This window comes from Poecilia reticulata, chromosome 17 (genome assembly GCF_904066995.2).
Source record: "Poecilia reticulata chromosome 17, P_reticulata-male-v2, whole genome shotgun sequence".
Taxonomy (NCBI): domain Eukaryota; kingdom Metazoa; phylum Chordata; class Actinopteri; order Cyprinodontiformes; family Poeciliidae; genus Poecilia; species Poecilia reticulata.
The window spans coordinates 28089575-28109675 of record NC_088846.1 but is presented as its reverse complement, the minus strand read 5'-3'; the positions used below and the strand labels follow the sequence as shown (position 1 = coordinate 28109675).

At 40.4% G+C, this 20101-nt stretch overlaps 1 protein-coding gene across 2 annotated transcripts in view; it reads left to right on the top strand.

The window, feature by feature from the left end:
* Positions 1 to 20101, top strand: part of LOC103480019 (receptor-type tyrosine-protein phosphatase N2-like) — a 187743-nt gene that overhangs the window by 162137 nt on the left and 5505 nt on the right. For both annotated transcript variants that reach the window (XM_008434755.3, XM_017309950.2), the window contains exons 17-21: positions 261 to 338; positions 3912 to 4031; positions 5016 to 5182; positions 10903 to 10956; positions 15218 to 15282. In XM_008434755.3, the coding sequence (XP_008432977.3) occupies positions 261 to 338; positions 3912 to 4031; positions 5016 to 5182; positions 10903 to 10956; positions 15218 to 15282 (484 nt within the window). The remainder of the gene's footprint in view (positions 1 to 260; positions 339 to 3911; positions 4032 to 5015; positions 5183 to 10902; positions 10957 to 15217; positions 15283 to 20101) is intronic.

The window sequence follows — 20101 nt, the reverse complement described above, 5'->3', positions numbered from 1 at the left end:
CAAGCCACTGTATGCGTAGATTAGATTTTTTGGGAGTAGTGAGGTAAATAAAATGTACGACAGACTTTCACGTTGCCACTTTTCACCACTTCCTGTTCGTCTGCCCCTTCAAATTCTAGTAAATTAGACTGAAGTTTGTGGCTGTAGCAAGAAAAAATGTTCAAGACGTAATATATGAACATAAAAAATTACATGAATTTAAGGAATGAAGAGAACGAAGCAAACCATCTGCTAATCCTTCACTTCCTCTCTCCCTCCAGATGGATCATGATCCCAGGAACCCGGCTTACATCGCCACTCAGGGTCCCCTGCCCTCCACTGTGGCTGATTTCTGGCAGGTAAAGACACAAGAAAATCCACGCGCACAACACATATACACCATTACAACAAAAATCAATACACCCCCTTTAAACAAGAGCCAGCCGATTTTTTATTAGAGCAGCAACTCACACAGGAGGCCGTCTTGTTTTGTGGATGTCATTATTAATCTCTCCTTCCACGTAAGGCTCAGCGCCTCCACCAGACGTGTGCAGCGGTCGACAGCGCCATACGTCGTTAACGTAGGAGGTGGCAAACCCTTTTCCCGCTGTCTCCAATGTTGAATTGGGTTTGAATTGGAGAGCAGAGGATCGATAAGTTATTTTAGCCGCCGGCGTTGGGGCGGTGGGTGTTTGTGCCGGGAGGAAAGGTCGCCTTGTCAAACAAGTAAAGTCTCTGTCGGGTTCAGATTTGTGCAGGTAACCGTGAACAAGGAGCAGGAAGAAAAGTGCTTCAAGGTGGAGCACGTTCTCTGAACAGTTCTGGATTGAAATCCTCAAAATAAAAGATGAAAATTATTTTGTTCATTCAATCTGAAGTGAAAAGGTTCAGAAAAACAAACGACTTACATGATTAAGTCTTCTTAGCTAAAGTAGTTTAAATGTACAACTTAAATTCTTTGTTTAATTCCCATCTGTTTCATATAAATGTTACTGAATTTCATTCAATTATTTGTAATGATTTCAAGACAATTATAATCCATTTCCACCTCCAGTCTGGCTCAATCTAACTCATCCTAAATGATTTCAGTTTGTCATTTTTAAAAATGCATACAATCAAATTAGCTGTTATTTTAGGACAAATAAAATGGGATTTAATTCCAGAAACAAATCAGTCAAATTCTCTTTAATATTCCAGCTAATTACAACACAGTTGAAGCCAAATTGTTGCAAATAAATTAATTCTAATTCTTCTCACCTTCAAAACAACTGATTTCAGGAATATTCAGTTCACATTCAGCCGATTCCAAAGAATCGATTATTCATTTAAATTCTTTTCAGTGATTAAGAGTCAAGTTCAAATTAAATTTCACTACATAAATAATTACGGTACGCTGTGTCTGATGCAATTTTAGTTTTTGGTCTAATTTCTCAATAATTTTATACTTAAGTTGGGCTCAGTGAATTTGCTATATTTCACTAGACAGTAAAAGTTTATCTACTATATTAGGATAAATAATGCTGTGCTTTTTCATTCATACAACAGAAAATCTCAGTTACCTCAGTTGTTAGAGCTGAAATATTTTTAGTGGCCGTCTCCAGCGGTCATTGTACGAGGAATGGAAACAAAGCTGACAAAAAGTTGTTGAAAAATCTGCGCTTGAATTGTATTTAAAATAATATCCTGCTAATAATCTTGCAAAACCAGAAATTCATTTAGTTTCCATAAATTCTGGTTTCAGCTGACCTGAGTAGAAACGCTGCTAAAATGAACTGCTAGTGAAAATGGAGCATTATTAAATGCTTTAGTAGTACAAAGACATTTTTGTTCATTTTCACCGAGGAGGAAAAAGTTCAACTTTAGCTCTGGAAGATGTAAAAATATGCATTTGACATCTTTTAGATTTACTGAATGGTAAAGTTGAACTGATTTTAAAAAACCTTTGCAAAGTCTGATATCTACACTGTTACGTAGCATTAACTTAGATACTCCTTTGCGGATGAAATGAAATTAAAGATTTAAACCAAAGCAGAGTTTAAATCTGAAACCACAACTGTTAAACACAGGGTGGTGTTACTTATGATGCTGAGCGAGAGAATCTGTTACTGGCAAAGCAAGAATAAATGAACAGAAATACCAAAACACTGAGAAACGGTGCTTTCATTTAGGGAAGATAAAAATTTAGAGTGGTGAAAAATATACAGAAAGCTATAAATCAAGTGAAAAAATAAAGCTTGAGCTGTACAGGTGAAAACATCTGGTTGGTTTTCCACTGCTGCTCATCGGTTAACCTCATTTACTGTTTCATCAGACCTCTACGTTTCAAAACAGGCCAATGTTATTACAACACATCCATCATGCTGCAGATCAACCTGCCGGACTTAAACAATTCAACGTGAAGCGCTCATGGTGCACTCAACGTTTCACCGGAAAATATGGGTTTGAATAAAATGTGTACTTCACAAAGCTCAGGTTTAGATAAAGGGAGCTCGTCCGCGCGGCTCCAGGAGAGTTCTCACCCTGTCAGCTAAAACAAATTAACACCATTTCTCAAGAAAGTGCAACGTCACGGCTTTGGGTCCGCGAGGCTAATCAGTAAAGCAGAAGGGAGCAGGGAGGGAAGGAGGGGGGCGGGGAGGGGGGCTGTAACTCAGAACCGACAACAATTAACATCAGTTAAATCACCATCCAATGAAGAGCGCGCGCTGCCATCTAGCACAGTCATGTGAGAGCGCTATTGTTTTATAGCTCCCATTACCGCATGGCTGTTATCTCTGATCGGAGAGGAATGGATCTCCTGAGCGGCGCGGCCCGCCCAGCTGTGAGAATATGGCCGCCATCAGGAAAAATACGAGCGGGAGGCAACGCTTCGCTGTCGAATGATCCAGTCGAGGGACAGAACGGCCTTTACAGCAACAGTAATTACTTTTCATAGCGCTCGATTTCTAACCAAAGTCTGGGAGCGTGAGCGTTCTGCCTCCCACATAATAGACTCTTCTGTCCTTACAAAATAATAGCAATCTGAATAAATGTAGACTAACACGCAGCTGAGTGGGTGAGTGGAGATCCGTGTCCCAGTTGGCAGACTTCGAAAGGCGTTGATCATCTTCCACATGAAGCTCTCTGCCACTTCACACGAATAACTCGATGTACCAATCTGATATTTAATATCTGCATCCATCCCGATATTAAAAAAAAAAATTCTAGATCAGGTATCAGTGACAATGTGCGCAATCCATCAGGGCAGATCTATCCAGTCTAATTCTATGCTTTGTGCTCTGAGCGAGTATTTATATTTAGAGTTCCTAATTCCTCATTCTGACACATTTGAAAGGTTTGCTGCCGTTTACTTTTCACAGGTTTGACTGATTTTGTTTTGTCAGTTTCAGTTATGATTAATTTTACATTGGCTGTTATACTCCTACCTGCACTGACTGAACAAATGAAGGTTGTGCACCGATTGCAGTTTTCTGGACGATCGCCGATTATAATCTTGAAATTCAAATTTTGGATGACAGAGATTGTTTTGTCTGAAATGTTGTTAAATACAGTAAGAAAGGGACTGAGGTGGTAACACTATCAGCTGGTCGAATTATCAACGCACCCCTAGTTGTGTTGCTTCTACATGTGAAATTGGCCAAACTTGTAAAGCTGTCGCTGTGGAGTTATCAAATACATTTGTATTTCAGTACATGTATGTCTGTGATTTAAAAAAAAATCAATTCAGCGCTGTTTTTCTGTATCAGATCGGTATCGGCTGATACTAAATCTCAGATATCGGTATCGTGCATCCCTAAGCTAAATGCTAGCCATCTAGATTGATACATTTAGATTTGAGAAAAAATTGAGTGTTTATCAGCCAGAGTCCTGTCCAAAGCTGGATCTGAAGGGTAACGTGTTTAAGGCGTTTTATTAAAGTGTTTTCTTTGCAGATGGTGTGGGAGAACGGCTGTGTGGTCATCGTCATGCTGACTCCTCTGGTGGAGAACGGGGTGAAGCAGTGCTACCACTACTGGCCCGACGAAGGATCCAACTTGTACCACATCTACGAGGTAAAGGTCGCTCTACTTTGAAATGTTTCAGCTCTTACCTGTAAGTTATGATGAATCATTTAAATCATTAATGACGTCCAAATCCAAAGCTTTCCAGATGAAACGGAACCATTTTAGTGACCTTGATTTGACTGTCTTTCCGTTTGATGCTTCTTCACCAGAGCTTCAGTTTTGCATTTAGTTGAATATGCAGAGTTATGTTATATACAGTATGTATGGAAGATTTCCAGGCTCTGATCACCAGCTTTAGCTTTGCTGTGGTGGAGGAAACATTATCAGCATTTCTATACCTGATAAGATCAGATAAGTTCATCGTTTCATTCTGCAACATCAAGCCAGCAGCAGCATGAGACGATGCAGGTGAAGGAGTTTTTACTGCAGGACTTCCTGCTTTTCTCATCCATCCATTTTCTTTACACCCTTGTCCCTCAGTGGGGTCGGGAGGGTTGCTGGTTCCTCTCCAGCTGTCGTTCCGGGCGAGAGGCGGGGTCACCCTGGACAGGTCGCCAGTCTCTTGCAGGGCAACACAGAGACACACAACCATGCACACACACAGTTTGAAGAGGCCAATTAACCTGACAGTCATGTTTTTGGACTGTGGGAGGAAACCGGAGTACCTGGAGAAAACCCAACATGCACATGGAGAACATGCAAACTCCATGCAGAAAGACCGGGGCCAGGAATCGAACCCAGAACCTTCTTGCTGCAAGGCAACAGCTCTACCAACTGCACCACCGTGCAGCCCCCTGCTCCCCAAATGCAAATAAAGACCAGCTGATGTTGGCAACATCCGTTTCAAACATGTTTAAAAGCCTCGATGGTTTTCCGCTCTCCTTTATATGCAATAAGGAGCTCAGTGCCTCGGTTCTGGGACTCTGCACTCAACAGGACGATTCATCAAAGACAGCACTCCTTCTGTCTGTGCCGTGTTTGTCTTGTTCCATCATCTTTTTTCATTAAGCTTGTCTGGTCGTTATCTGACAGGTGAACCTCGTGTCTGAACACATCTGGTGCGATGATTTTCTGGTCCGGAGCTTCTACCTGAAGAACATGCAGACCAACGAGACGCGCACCGTCACTCAGTTCCACTTCCTGACCTGGCTCAACCAGAACGTCCCGGAGACCAGCCGGACCCTCCTCGACTTCCGCAGGTAGCACTTCAGCCCCCACACAGACAGTCATGTTTGTTTCTCTGAATCAGTGAGTGGCTGAAGGAACCAAAAGGGTTTGGAGTGAACATTTGATGCTGCAATTTCTCTTTCATCCTCAAGAACTAAACGTTTTCCATCAATGCACACAATGCTGGATTACAACCTGAGTCTGTGGCACCAGACGGCAATTTCATGTTTATCTCTGCTTACCTACTGATAAACACTTTCAGGCTGAATTGTATTTGAAGTGCTTATTCTTCCCTTTTAATGTGGATTGAGAAGCCTTTGAGCTTTTGCAAGTTGCACTTTAATTCCTAATAAGTCTAATAAATCCTTTTTAATTGAAGTCCTCATTTACTCTTTTTTTATTTTGCTTTGCTTTGATTGCGTAAAGGAAATTCTTATAAAATAAAAAGTTAATTTGCAGAACAAACTTTTTCAAATTCCATCTTTGGTGCCAACTAGTGTTTAAAGTTTTCACACATCGAAAATAAACTTTAGGGATTAGTGTCAAAGTGACGTGAACTTACAACTTGGCATATTTCATTTGATATAACACATTTCCTGCAGCGTGTCTAAAATATGTGGTTGTCCTGTTAAAATGGTTTCCACTATTAATGCATATGAAGCTATATTTAGTGTCTGCACTATTAAAACAGACGTTTATTAATGTTTTTAGAATGGGTGTCTTGCATTTATTGATTTTAGCTCTTTGCATGTATTCGTGGCCTCTGACCGCCTATAATACCAGAGACCCTCTGTAAGCGATGGCCGATTTGATCTTCAGAAGACAAAATGTTGAAAGAGAATCAAAAGGAGGTTAAAAGAAAAATTACCGCTTTTAAAGAAATGCAGTTATATAACCTGGTCATTGCGCCTTTATTTTTAAATTGTTTTGAATTTGGGTTTGTGTGATGAGCGAGGTGACGTCACTCAGCAGACACAGCTTCCATTCATCAACAGGATTCTCCTTCAGTTAGCAGGAAATTGGAAATAAGTCAACGAATGTCCCCCAGACCGTTGAGATAATTGCTTTGCACGATTTGACTTCTTAGAAAAAGTTGAGAACAGATTTCAGGAACATGATGCATGCTTAAAGATATTAATAAAAGTGTGTTTTAATATTTTGCACTCCTCTTCCAACACTCTGCATGGGACTCTGGTGTTTTACTAACTCATCTTGCTTTTGATGAATGCAACTTTTACCACTGACCTGGTGAAATGAGTTGGAAAATCTAAAGGTTTTAAAAATCCAAAAGAGGAAAATTGAATTTTTTCCATCTTAATCCATAAAAACGAGTATTTTAATGTATAAAAGTTGTTTGTTTGCACCATATTCATAACCCTGTGAAGCAAAGAGAGAAATATCATCCATGTTTACTTCTGGATGTATTGAGGTGATTCAGCCATGTAATCTTTTATTGGTGCTGCTACTTCCTTCCTGCTGACCTTTGACCTCTTTTTAAACTGTTGTACTGTATTACCTGTTAGGAGTGAGCGTTCCTTTCACTCTCTGTGGATTTAGACCCAGCCCTGCTTCATATATAGACCTGGTGTCGCTGCACATCAATTAGGTGGGATATCGAGAGTCGCAGCTTTTCTAAAGGGGCCTGGTGGGCGTCGCCACACGCCATCACTTTGGAAATATTGCCTTTACTCACAGGGCAGCAGGGTCACGACGCAATGAAGGAAGCGTTCTGGGAGATATTTTTCTTTTTTATTACTGCGGTTATTTCAAAATAATAATAAATAAAAAAACCTGACCTGTTTTTTCCCCCCCTGCTCTGATGCGTTGAAGATAACGGCTGACGGTTTCCTGTCTGTACGCTTTGGCCAGCATGTACTCACAGCAGACTGACTGAGCTTCCTCTCCAGCTTCTCCCTTCCTGTTTTACCAGCTAACTAGCGGTTGCCAGTGTCATTTTTGTGATGTTGCAGCTAGTAATATGAGTCCAGTTGCATAGTCACAAAAGTGATCATTGGAGACTGTGACTCTACAACCATGCACCACTCCTCTTCCTCTCTCCTCCTCCTCCTCCTCTCTACCCTCGCTGTGCTCGGTGATCTGAAATGACCTCTTCCCTTTTTGCTTGCTCCTGGTTTGCTTGACTGCCTCCGATCTTCGCTCCTCTCTCACCATGTATCCCTTTCTTTGGTGGTTTCTTTTGTCTTCCTCTCCCTCCCCTCTCCATCCGTCCCTCAGTGAGTTTCTGCTCGTCTTTTCTGAAAACTTCTGACCCGTTGAGCTGAGAAAAGATGAGGCTTCTCTCTGTTCTGTCGGCTGCAGGCTGGGAGAGAAGAAGGACAATATTTGCTGCCTCAAAGTTTTTTTTATTTTAGTCACAGATATTAAAAGCCGACACAGGAGAACTTTTATTAACTTTTATCAATGTAAAGTATTGATGCACATTATTGTTCAGTGGCTTTCTGGACTTCCTCCAACATAGTTTTGTAATTTAATAAATGTTTTACTCTAATTGCATTTGAATGAAATAAACTTGCTATGATTCTGTTTTATTTCTGAAAGTTTTTCTTTAAGAAATAAAAGATGAATTTGATTTAAAAATCTCTGGACCTGGACGCTGCATCATTCAGAACTTTTTAAATCACCTCATTGCTGCTAAAATTATGAAACTGAATCTAAAGAAACAGGGAAAAATATCTGTGTAGTCAGAAATTCATACCTGCTGATGCGAATAATCCAAACGATCAACACATAGAAAAACAAAACAGTTTATTGAGGGTAATAAAGTGAAATAACCCAACAAAAATATATAAATAGGTATAAAACTTGCCAACCCCATTCTGAACTGTTCCAGCAGTTTATTTTACTGGATCTTGTCCTTTGGGTTTTGGAATCATTTTGGAAAAAACAATCCATCCTCTCTTAATAGTCTGATTTCTTCTTCAACTCCATGAAATCTGCCAGAACCGTTTGGTGAAACACGTCATGACCTGAAACGTCGCTGTCTGTCGGATTTCTTTTGGTGTCCAGTTTCTTCTCCATGCCTGCTGTGTGCAGCGACGTCCAGAACGTTAAGCTGTGGCCTAACCTGACCAAACTGAATGTTACAGCAGGCTTTAATCAGGTTTCAGCATACATTTCTCCAGCAGTATCACGTTTTTCAAGATAAACAGAGAGAAAAAATGACCTGTTTTCTGAATGTTGATTCAACAACAGAAACCTCTTTGCTCGTGTCTTTTGCTTCATGATGAAAGTAATTTGCCCAGAATATAAATCTGGATTCTTCAGTTTCAATCACTGAATAAAGAAAAGAAAAACACGTAATTTCACTGAGACACTGTGTTGTCTCTTTTAAACCACAATAATCTAAACTTGTTTCTCCCAGTTTGCACAGTGGTTACGGTTCGATTCCCTCCTATCTGTAAATGTTCTTTATCTGACCATTAATCTGGCTTCTGAAGGCATTTCCTTTGATTTTAGCTCCCCTCTCTACTTCCATACCCCTTCAGCCGCCCACCCTGCTCGTTGGCGATCCTCTCCTGGCTGTTTCCATGGTAACGTCACTAGCGATTTTCCTCGGGGAGCTCTGCCGATGTAGGGTTTTGTGTTAGACGGGGGAGACGTATTGACTCGAGTTTCTTTGTGGTTGTTCATTTATTCCTGCCCTAAAATGACTGAAGTTCACGTGTAAAGTTGACGTTACTCCGTTTGGCCGTTTGTTACGCAATCCTACGCAGTTGGCCGCCTGTTTGTTTCAGAGAAAGAATAATTGGCGTCATATTGATATTCTTCTTCTCCTGCAGGTTTCGTCTGGTTAGAATTGACAACTCGGAGAAACAAAATAATAGGCTACCACTGTTAATCAGGTCCTACAGATGGAAACTCGTTAAAAAAAAAAAAAAGAAAAGAAAAGCAATCAATGGCAAAGTGGTCACTTTATCCCACAAAATGATTCTGCTATTTGCTTTTTGTGGATCTGTGTAATTAATTTTACTGCTCGTCTGCTATAATAAAACACAACATCAAATCGTATTTGCACAAAAGGCAGAAATGCGCTGCTGTGTGTTTATAATAATTTAAAAGTTTTTCCTTTTTATCAGTTTCAGGAATGATCAAAGTATTCAAGCCAGTGGTGAGATTTCTTAATCAACAAATATATTTATTACTGAAGTCATGAAATAATATTTTACTTTAGATGATTTAATTTGAAACACTCAGCACAGAAACCGTTTCATAAAGTTTCTCCACTCAGTTGTTCAGGTGAGCAGTTTGGATCTCAATTCAGATAAATGTTTTTTGTGCAATTCTTTTTTAAAAGTCCTATTAAATTTCAGCTTCCGTTTTTTTAAGAAACAAATTTGTAAACTTAAAAAAATAAAAATAAATGTATTTATTTTCACCTGATTCTTTTTCCCTGACTGCAAACAACCAATAAATAGTCTGTGAGGTATTTTTCTGGGTAAAATACAAAATGTTTCTCTGGGATTAAACTGCTTCATTTTAAATAATGAAACAAATAGTTAAATGTTAGTTAATATGCAGCAAAGACTGTCTTCTTGCTGCCTGTTGATTTGTCCGCCTTGGTGAGAAAATTCCAGCTTAAAATACTTTATCATCATCCGGTGGTAAAGTTTTCACCTCACCAGATTTTTGTCCGTCTGCATGAATTTGTTTGACATTTTTCATCATGTTGGCAGCAGAACTTCTAGCAGCCACTGGGTTTCTGTCTTTCACTGGGAAGAACCTGAGAAGAGACCATTACTCTAAATATTTGGAAAAAAAAGAAGCAAATTGTTTCTTGGCCTTCAGCAAAATTCAAACTAAAAGTTTTGTATGAAGTGGGAAATAAATGGTTTACAGACTTTGAAATGAAATCTACTTTCATAATTCGCTGGAAGCTCTGAGATATTGAATGAAATCAGCTGATCCTTTAAATAAATCCTAGAAACCTTGAAGCAGTAACTTTTATTTTCTTTGTTTTTTTTTCTTCTGTAAAGATGTGGAGAAAGCTAATCAGACACATAAAAATGATTGTTTTCATTTTTTAAAGCTGCAGGATAACGTAATCTCCTTTGTATGTGTTCAATCTCTTTTCTCTTGTGTTGGGAATAAAACTGATTGATTGATAAACTGCCATTGTTAATCTCTACTCCAAATTATTATAAGAGGTTTTGAAACCAGGTTTTTAAGTGCCATGTTTTTGGTTTAAAAGTTGCACATGAATCACTGTACAAAGTTTCTGCTTAGAGGTTTTAAAAGCAGCCAGTTTGAGGTGTAATTTTTTCACGTCGCTCATGCACACTGCCTGCCGTTACATAATTTGTTCGGGTGGAATGTAATTAATCTGAGGTGTCATCTTGAAAAGAAAACTCTCCAGCTGGGATCAAGCTCAGCCGTTCTGGCTCCGGATCAGACGGCAGCTTCATGTTTTTATAAATCCACCGACTGCTTTAAGGAAAAAGTTCTGCTTTTAACCACAATCTTCAGGAGGGCTGCTTTGCTTTTTCATTATGATTCTGCTAAATATCTAAAATCAGAATCTTTGTTTAGCCACGTGATAAAACTGTAACGCCTGACTGCCAGATATCGACACGGTTTTATTTTAAAACCAAGATCAGGTGAATTTTGGTCCAAAGTTGAAAATATTCCAGGTGTATTAATTGTAACTGTATCAGGGAATAAATCAGCTTGTTTCTGTACGAATGACATTTACACTGACTTCCTGTTATGTTTTTGTTTTTGTTTTGTCTCGTAGGAAAGTTAATAAGTGCTACCGGGGTCGCTCATGTCCCATCATAGTCCACTGCAGGCAAGTATAACATCTTCATAAAATACTTCTGTGGTGTTTTAGCACCAACTTACCATAGCAACAAAGTCTTATTTTTGAAGCGGGCAACATGAACTCACTGTGGTGTTTTCCTTTACAGGAACTCATTATGAAATATGTAAGGGGCAAATTAACCTGGGTCCTTGTTTCTAAGTTTAACGTAGCATTAGCATAGCATTAAAGTCATGGAAAGTATTTACTACTGCTAAGATGTTTACAAATTGTGGGAAGAACAAAGTGGGACAGAAGTGAATTAATTTAACTCCTGAACAAAATGACTTATTGTTTAATATCACCCAATAGCTCCAACTCAATAATAACACTGTCCTTTCTGAGCATATTAAATCGTTTTATTGAGAAACCATCTACAGAAACGTGATCTTCCTGATTATCCCGATGGGTCCACAAGTAGCCATTAATAAAATAAATGGAGAAATTTGTATTTCATCTTTGCTGGCACACTTTATGACGGTATATTGTATTTGTTTGGGAATATTTCTAATTACTGCATAGAGTCTAGATTTACAGTTTATTCTTTCTCACATATTCAAATCCTCAGTGATGCTGATCGTCTCTGTATTGGTTCTTGTAGTTTAGTTAGTTGGCTCCTGGTTTTCTGTGAGGTTTGCATTTAATCATTCACATGACGAAAAAGATCAAATCTCTTGAATCTCATCACACATGAACTGCTTTCTGGTGCTTTTTTGCTCCACGCGACTCAAAGCAGCTCCAACTTTATCTGTAGGAGGATTCATCATAAAAAAAAATAACTCTGCACGAGTCTCCTGCTGTCCATCCTTGGTGTTTCTTCTTGGACAGAAGTGGCTTCTTTGCTACCTTTCTAAAGGTTTTCATCTAACCGTGTGCCCTGCTGCCAATGTTGAGGACGTTCTGCACCAATGGTAACATCATCACATGGTGCTTCCCTCAGGTGGAAACTCGATTCTTACTGGACACTTTGGATGTCCTGAAACGTGTTGCAACTGGACGTCTCACTCTGAATCTCGTGATCTAATGTAGAGTCTGTGCAGCAGTTGTGATAAGTGATGATGCCTTGATGTGTATCAGATGCAACGGAGTAAACAAAAAATGTACAAACACGTTTTGATGAGTGGAGAATTTTGTTTTAGGTTGATTTTGGTTGAGCGATATTTTAACAATCTCAGGTTCTACAAAGCTATTGTACATTTTGTGGATCAGGTTTTTGGTATTTGAGCTTTTATTAACGGAGTTTAAGTTAATTCTAAAAGATTAGTGGAGTTACCTTTAGTTCACATCTTTATTGGAAGTTGTGCTGCGTTTATATTTTCATTTCAGCCACAGAGTCTTTAGCCTGGTTGCCAAAGCAGTCATGGAGTTTTATGTCTGTGTTCTGGATGATAGGAGAGAAAAGGAAGAGAATCTGTGACGTCTAAATTCATACTTTAATAAATATCAGAGAATATTATGTAAAAAATGTACCAAGTTTGTTTGAAATGTTCTGTGTTGCTCCATGCTTCTCCATCTTTCACTTTTTCTTTTTCCTTCCTTCCTCCTTGTTTCCTGTCTGTCATTGTGAATGGATTCATTCACTGCAATAATGTTAACTAATGCTAAGCATTTGCGTTTATTCTCTTATTTAATAATTATTTTCTCTGGGCTCGTCTAAAACAAGGTGAAACCAGACGTTATTCTGGTCAACAATCCCATTTGCAGCTGAAATATCCAGCTAAGTGTTTCTTTTTTTTGTGCACAACTCGTAAAACTTTTTTAAAAATGCGTGTACCCGACCTTGCCGTTCGTAGCTCAACCTAAAAAAACCCCACTGTGCATCATAAACATGCAGGACACAGAGCTGAGTTGCAAGGCAAAGGATGAAATTGGACCCATAATCCGTTGATGAATCTAAGAGCAGACCGACCCTGTGTAACGGCAGAGCAAAGAAAAGACTGAGCGCGGAGACTTTCATTTCCAAATGGGTTTCTCAGAGCCAACATTGCAGTGCCATTTATCGCCCTAATGTATACAGAGAGCAGGGTGAAGCAATCAGGAAGAGAAGTGAGCGAACAGAGGAGTGCAGATGCCGAAATTCAATAACCTCACAGCATCTCTCCTGCTCCATCCTTCTTCTGGTGTCCGTCTCCATCTTGTCTTTTACTTTTCCTTCTTTCCTCCTTTTTTCCTGTCGGTGTCATTGTGGATAGATTCATAGACGGCCTGACGTGTTCATTCACAGCCCTCAGCTCTGTTCTGGATATCAGATGAAGATATCACCTTGTGATGAAAGCACACGCACACACACACGCACACACACACACACACACACACACACACACACACACACGCGTGCATGTCTGCTTCCATGTTATCTTTCAATTAATGCAAAATAAAATATTCTGATTCTGAGGGCAAAGACATAAAGTTTGTACTTTTATCCATATTTGGACTTTGTATATCAACTTCCACTCATTTTTAGAAACTCTAAGTTTTCACCTAACACGGACCCAATGCTCATTCATTCCTGGTATATTTGTAACTCAAACTTTAAGCTTAATTCACACCTCGGTTCAATTTTGACTGCAAAACTTTGACTTCAAACCTTAAAAATGGGGATCCGGTTCTTCAGAACCGAGCTTTAGTCTGCATATGACATATTGCACTTCAGAAGGTTGGTGAATTTATAGGAAAAGATACTAAATAGTTTGCATAAATAAGTCTACACACACACACCATACACACCAGATACAACATCTCCTGAAACAAACTTTTATTATACATTTATCACTTTCCAATGCTTGAAATAAATCCATAGTACAAAATATTATTTCCAAATACATTACTTTGTCTAATAAATCTTTCCTGTCTGTTTCCAGTCTGTTACTTATGTGAAACAGAGGAAAATGTATTTATGCCTGGTGTTCAAGTGAAATGCTCTTCATATTTCAGCTTCCCCCCAAAGACTCTAAGCTCTTTACCACATAAATCCACACATCTGCAGCTATTTATCCACTTGCAGTAAAAATAGTAAAGTCATAAAAAAGAGCTCATTTGTCTGCTTAAGCCTGTAGTCGGATGACGTCCAACCAGAATAAAGCAACACAAAACAGTGATACTCCTGCAAAACATGTTGAATAACTGAATCCTACTTAAGGTTTCTGACTTGCTATTATTTATTACAGAGTAACTTTTCACAATGAATTTGAGACGTAGTTATTTCTTTGTTGTGCTTTGATGGCATTTTAGCAACCAGGAGGTGATGGTGGATCAAATGGACCTGCAGAACTCTAATGCTAACTGCTAACACTAGCATAAAAACTAACCAATAGGTTAGCATTGTTTTGTGCTGACACTGAATTAAATAAGTAACTGAGTCATCTTTAGGTTTTTTTAACTATTAATTCTGTAACCCATCAAGCTTTTGCAAATCTAATGCATTACATGATACACAGCCTCAGCTAAATAATGCTGAAGCCTTTCCTTATATTTATTATTCTAGCATGCATCAGTTCAACTTGATTTACTTCTTGATTATGCATTTAGATATTACACCAACTGGAGCGCTTATCAAACATAAGATTCTGATTTCCAGATGATTTTTTATCCTTAAATTTGGGAAAGAAAATAAAACAAGGCGGTGACCTGATGGCTTCATTCTGATGCAGAACACTGTGAACCCCAACCTTTACACTCGTAGTGGTAGTAGTTTGTTTTTATTTAAAATGTCCATTTGATTTTATTTAGGGCTGCACAGTGGCGCAGTTGGTAGAGCTGTTGCCTTGCAGCAAGAAGGTTCTGGGTTCGATTCCCGGCCTGGGGTCTTTCTGCATGGAGTTTGCATGTTCTCCCTGTGCATGCGTGGGTTTTCTCCGGGTTTTCCGGTTTCCTCCCACAGTCCAAAAACATGACTGTCAGGTTAATTGGCCTCTCCAAATTGCCCCTAGGTGTGAGTGTGTGTGTGCGTGGTTGTGTGTCTCTGTGTTGCCCGATGACAGACTGGCGACCTGTCCAGGTGACCCCGCCTCTCGCCCGAAATGTTGGCTGGAGATGGGCACCAGCAACCCTCCTGACCCCACTGAGGGAAAAAGGGTGCAAGAAAATGGATGGATGGATGATTTTATTTACTGCTTTAAATTCAATAAAATGATGTTTTTGTCTTTGATTTAATGTAATCTAAAGGAAGTTTTGATGAATTTTCTGACCCGAAATGATCCGCTGATGTAACCGATGCCTGTTTCTGTCCATCCTTTGCTGCTCCGCCCTCCAGTGACGGTGCAGGAAGAACTGGGACCTACATCCTGATCGACATGGTCCTCAACAGGATGGCTAAAGGTGAGCGCCGCCTCCATGTCCTTCCTTCCTGCTGCCGTGGAGAGACGTTACCATGGCAGCATGTCTGTCTTCTGCGGACTAAATCAGGCAATTTCATTTCCAGTAATGATATTTAATTACATAATTACAGCAATTAGCAGGCAAACATAATGTCACATTTTATGAAAACACTCAGTTGTGTTGCTTGTTACCCTTTGAGCAGCAGAAAACAAACGGCTCCTGCATTGGTGATTCAATGGATTCATTTGTATGAGAAAGATGCTGATTGATGCCGTCTGTTGATGTTTTTCTTTGGAAGATCAGTAAACAAGTTAAAATGATAGAAAGCTAAGAAAATCCGTGTTCTAATGCTGAACTATCCCATCTACTAACTTGGTGGATTTGTTGGTGCTCAGGCTGTGATGTGGTCATGGCTGTAAACAGAGAGTGGAGTAAAAATGACCTTTCACCCTGACCAGCTGCAGCTGGATCCTTAACACAGCTACTGATAGTTTTTAATCATCCTTAAAAGTTGTTGAGCTTCGGCCCAAACAGCCTGTTTGCCTTCAGGACTCATTTTGCTTCTCCGATCTAAAAGCAGCATTCAGCGCCTGCAGCAGTGAAAACCCTCCCCAGTCAACCATGGTTTTCGATTTTCCACGTTTCTTGAGTTTTTTGGTAACAGTCATATCATGTATGCATTTTCTAATGAAGCATGTGACAAACTCTGTGTATCCCTGCAGGTCAGTGATGCCGTTATTTGCTGTTTCCTTTAATTTGCACCCATGCTAACAGTGCTTAACGTTGGAGTGCCGGATCTAATGACTTGTTAACTCTAGTTGCACATTTTGATTTGCATGTTGTAAAACACCTTTTACAACATGCTAAAACACAGTCTAAGTGTTTTAGTTTTTTATACTAGAGATTACATTATGCAATCCAGATTCAGTAAAAAGTGTGACAGCTGTTGAGTTTAGCATCTCTGTCAGTTTGTTTTTTCTCTTTATGCTACTTAACAAGATAAGAGTGCTGCAGACTTCTTCATTTATTTATTAAAACTGTTGTCTGATGAAAAGTCTTTGATTCAATCAACACAACAGAGAACCTGAAGAACTCTCAGCGCTCACCTTCACATTCTGGGCCCAAAAGAAAATCCTACCAAATGAGGCTACATGCTGACGGCTAAAACAAAGTCAGGACTTTGTTTCTGCAGCTGAGATCAAGGTTATTATCCCCTCTGTGAAATTTTACTGACCAATGATTTTATTTTTGATACTTACAAAATTCATTCAGAAAAACTAAAAACTACCCGGATCAAAATGATCTGGCCTTTTTGTTTAGCCAAAGCACAAATCGCTGCAGAAACGTTTCTCCTGGCTTCAGACTCAGAAAAAAATGACAACTTGCTTGTTGACAAATGATAGCGAAAGGTTACTTTGTGCAGCGTATTGTCATGGCAAGGATTCAAGTTTTAGAAACGGGACTGAGTCTTCTCAATGCGAGGAACAAATGAAAAAGAATTAGCTTTCACTTGTACGTTGTTCATCGTGTGTAGATCTGAGACATTTAGTTTGCGCCGCAGTGGTTTCACAATGCTGCTGCATAATCTTTGTGTTCCTTTGTGTCCCATGGTGGCGCTGCCACTGTGGCAGAACGAGCTCCTGCGTCTTTAATTCCACATCAAAGGGTCAGCAGTCGGTTCCCAGGCTGTCACACTGTGATCACGCTCCTCAGCACCCGGGGACCGAGGGGCCGAGCTGGGAGGGACAGGACGGGGACCGAGGGGCCGAGCTGGGAGGGACAGGACAGGGAACGAGGGGCCGAGCTGGGAGGGACAGGACGGGGACCGAGCTGGGAGGGACAGGACGGGGACCGAGGGGCCGAGCTGGGAGGGACAGGACGTGCCCGGGGACCGAGGGGCCGAGCTGGGAGGGACAGGACAGGGACCGAGGGGCCGAGCTGGGAGGGACAGGACAGGGACCGAGGGGCCGAGCTGGGAGGGACAGGACGGGGACCGAGGGGCCGAGCTGGGAGGGACAGGACGGGGACCGAGGGGCCGAGCTGGGAGGGACAGGACGGGGACCGAGGGGCTGAGCTGGGAGGGACAGGACGGGGACCGAGGGGCCGAGCTGGGAGGGACAGGACGTGCCCGGGGACCGAGGGGCCGAGCTGGGAGGGACAGGACGGGGACCGAGGGGCCGAGCTGGGAGGGACAGGACAGGGGCCGAGCTGGGAGGGACAGGACGGGCCCTGGGGCAGGGGTCGGTACAGGACACACTTGTCTGTCTGTCTGGAAAGACAAAACTCCAACTGCAAACAGCAGAAACATATTATCGGTTGTAAAAGCATTTTTGTTACTCATGTTGTTGCTTTCGGTTGTCCACCTGAGCTGTGGCCCGCTGCAGCTCCTCCAGTTACATTCTGTGATTAACAATCTCGTTGTCCTGCCTCAGTTGAACTGGGCAGCCATGAACTGGCTGGTTTGTTGTCGTGCCAAACTCTTCACCTTAGATGGATTGAACATTGAGATGTTTTATAACTTAACGCCGCTTTAAGAATTCTGCACAACTTTCTCTTTGATCCGTCTGCTTGTGTTCTTGGAATAATTTATCGTTTTAATTGTTTTTTTTGTGTTTTTATGATGTAAAACACTTACATCATCAAATAAAATGGATTGATTCTTAATACTGGCATTAAATTACAAACAGGTGAACTCTGTTTGTGACTCCAGAGCCAATATGTTGCACTAGATTTTATGTGAAGGTGTCAGAGTAAAAGGGGCTAACAAACATGAATTTTACACTTTTTATGTTTTATTTTTGAAGACCCTGCCACATTTTTCTTCTTCTTCTTATGTGTGTGCTGCTTTGTGTTTGTTCAGACAAACTTTCATCTCTCTTTATTCTTCAAGTTTTCAAAATGTAGTTTTTATTTTTTGCTTGTTTTACTTTTTGAATAAGTGATAAATCCACATCGAAGGTCAAGCTTTTGATTTGATTTGATCATATTTCTGACGATCTGAGCGGATCAATCAGAATCCAGGTCTTGTAGAAATTTACAACCATATTGCAGAATGTTGAAAATGCAAACATGGTAGAATCTAGTGGAAAACTAGCGATGGCTCATCATCGGCTCTTTATAATGATCCCAAACAGGATAATCTGGGGAAATTGCTTTCATGAAATGTGAATTTAAGGTTTTACAAACTGACATATCTGTACCAGATGTGTTGGAGGACAGTCAGTTTCACTTTAAGTAACCAAACTGTTGTTAAGTCTGATCCTGAAGGCAACAAATTCAAACTGAAAACGGATTAATCATCAGTAACATGGGAACTATGGGTGTGGTCAGTGAGGCAGCGCCCTCTGGTGGATCCCAAAGAGCCTGCATGTTGTAATCTGCCAAAGCAAACTGGATAGAATTTGATTTATTAGTGGATAAATCAACAGCATGATGGAAAGTAGGATAAATCTGGAGCATTTTAAACATTGGGATTCGATGCTGCAGTGTATCTTTACATAATTCATGCTTTTCTTTCAATCATCGCTTCACAGAGAGAGAAGACAAGTAGAAGTTTTAATGTAATTGTGGTTTAATCAGAACAAAGCATGCAGAGCAGCGTCAAGGTCGCAGCTGCAACTTACAAAACGTTTCTTTAGGATAATCATGTTTTGGATCAGCACATCCCAATAAGATAACGAGCTAATAACATGGTGCATTACTAGCGTCAGCATTGCATCCCATAGAAGCTGTATAATTATATATATATATATTTATTTTAGTGTCAGTTAAAACCTGTGGGTGTTTTTGAAATCGTTTGTTCTGGATCCGTTTCTGGAATCAGTTACTTAAAGTTGTTTTGCTAGATTTTAACATCAAGACTTGTGTATTGTGTAAAAAAAAAAAAAGATGATTGGTGTAAATGTGATTTATATTTCTGCACATTTCTGAAAATGCTTTCTAAAACGCTCTGATCTTTCTGAACCTTTTTGTTTGCTCACCTCCCTTCCCTTCCCCTCATCCCGGCTCCCGCAGCCCTTTGCTTTCTGCTGATTGCTCCAGCTGCTCGGAGGGAATTGTAAATTTTCTGAGGAGTTACGGTGAGGTATCGGAGATGAGGAGGTATTGCTCTGGTTCTGAAAGGCCCGCTCCATTCCTCGCCCCTCACATCCCCCCGCCACCACCGGCCACATTTCTCTTCTTCTTAAGACTCTTACAAAGCCCATGAAGTGGTTGGAGGTTTTCAGCTCTCTTTCAATTCCCTTTGAAATGTTGCGTTTTTTTATATATTTTTTTTATTTTAGCTGATTAACAGTTTGCCTGGCTCTCAGCTTCAGCTTTCCTTTGGCTTCCTCAAGCACCCCAGCTTTATTTTATTTCCTAAATTCTACATCACTTCTTATAAAATCGCTTTCTCCTTCATTTCTTGTCCAACTCCTTGACCTCCACCTAAAATCTGGAGTCTTACAGAAGCTCAAAAAAGCCGCTGAGGTTTTAAACGAACCCCCTCCTTGGTTCCTCTTTCAACCCTCAACTCCGTCAAAGAGGAGCCGTACAAAAGGAGAGCTTTTTGTTTTGTTTTTTTTTTCTTTTGTTTCCCTGAGATGCGATCCGTTTTGAGGCTTATCAGAAAGTTTTCCGTTTAAATTCTTTCCCTCCAAATGAAAGAGAAAAGCCAAACCTGTGAGCTGTGGTGTTTCCACTTTTCTGGCTGGACAGGAGTCCATTGTGCTGAAAAGAAGAAGAAAAAAGACTGAAGCACAAAACCTGTGAAACAGAAAGAGAAAACTCTGAATGAACAGCACTCCCACCATTCATGTTCCTCCTCAGGCAGGCAAGA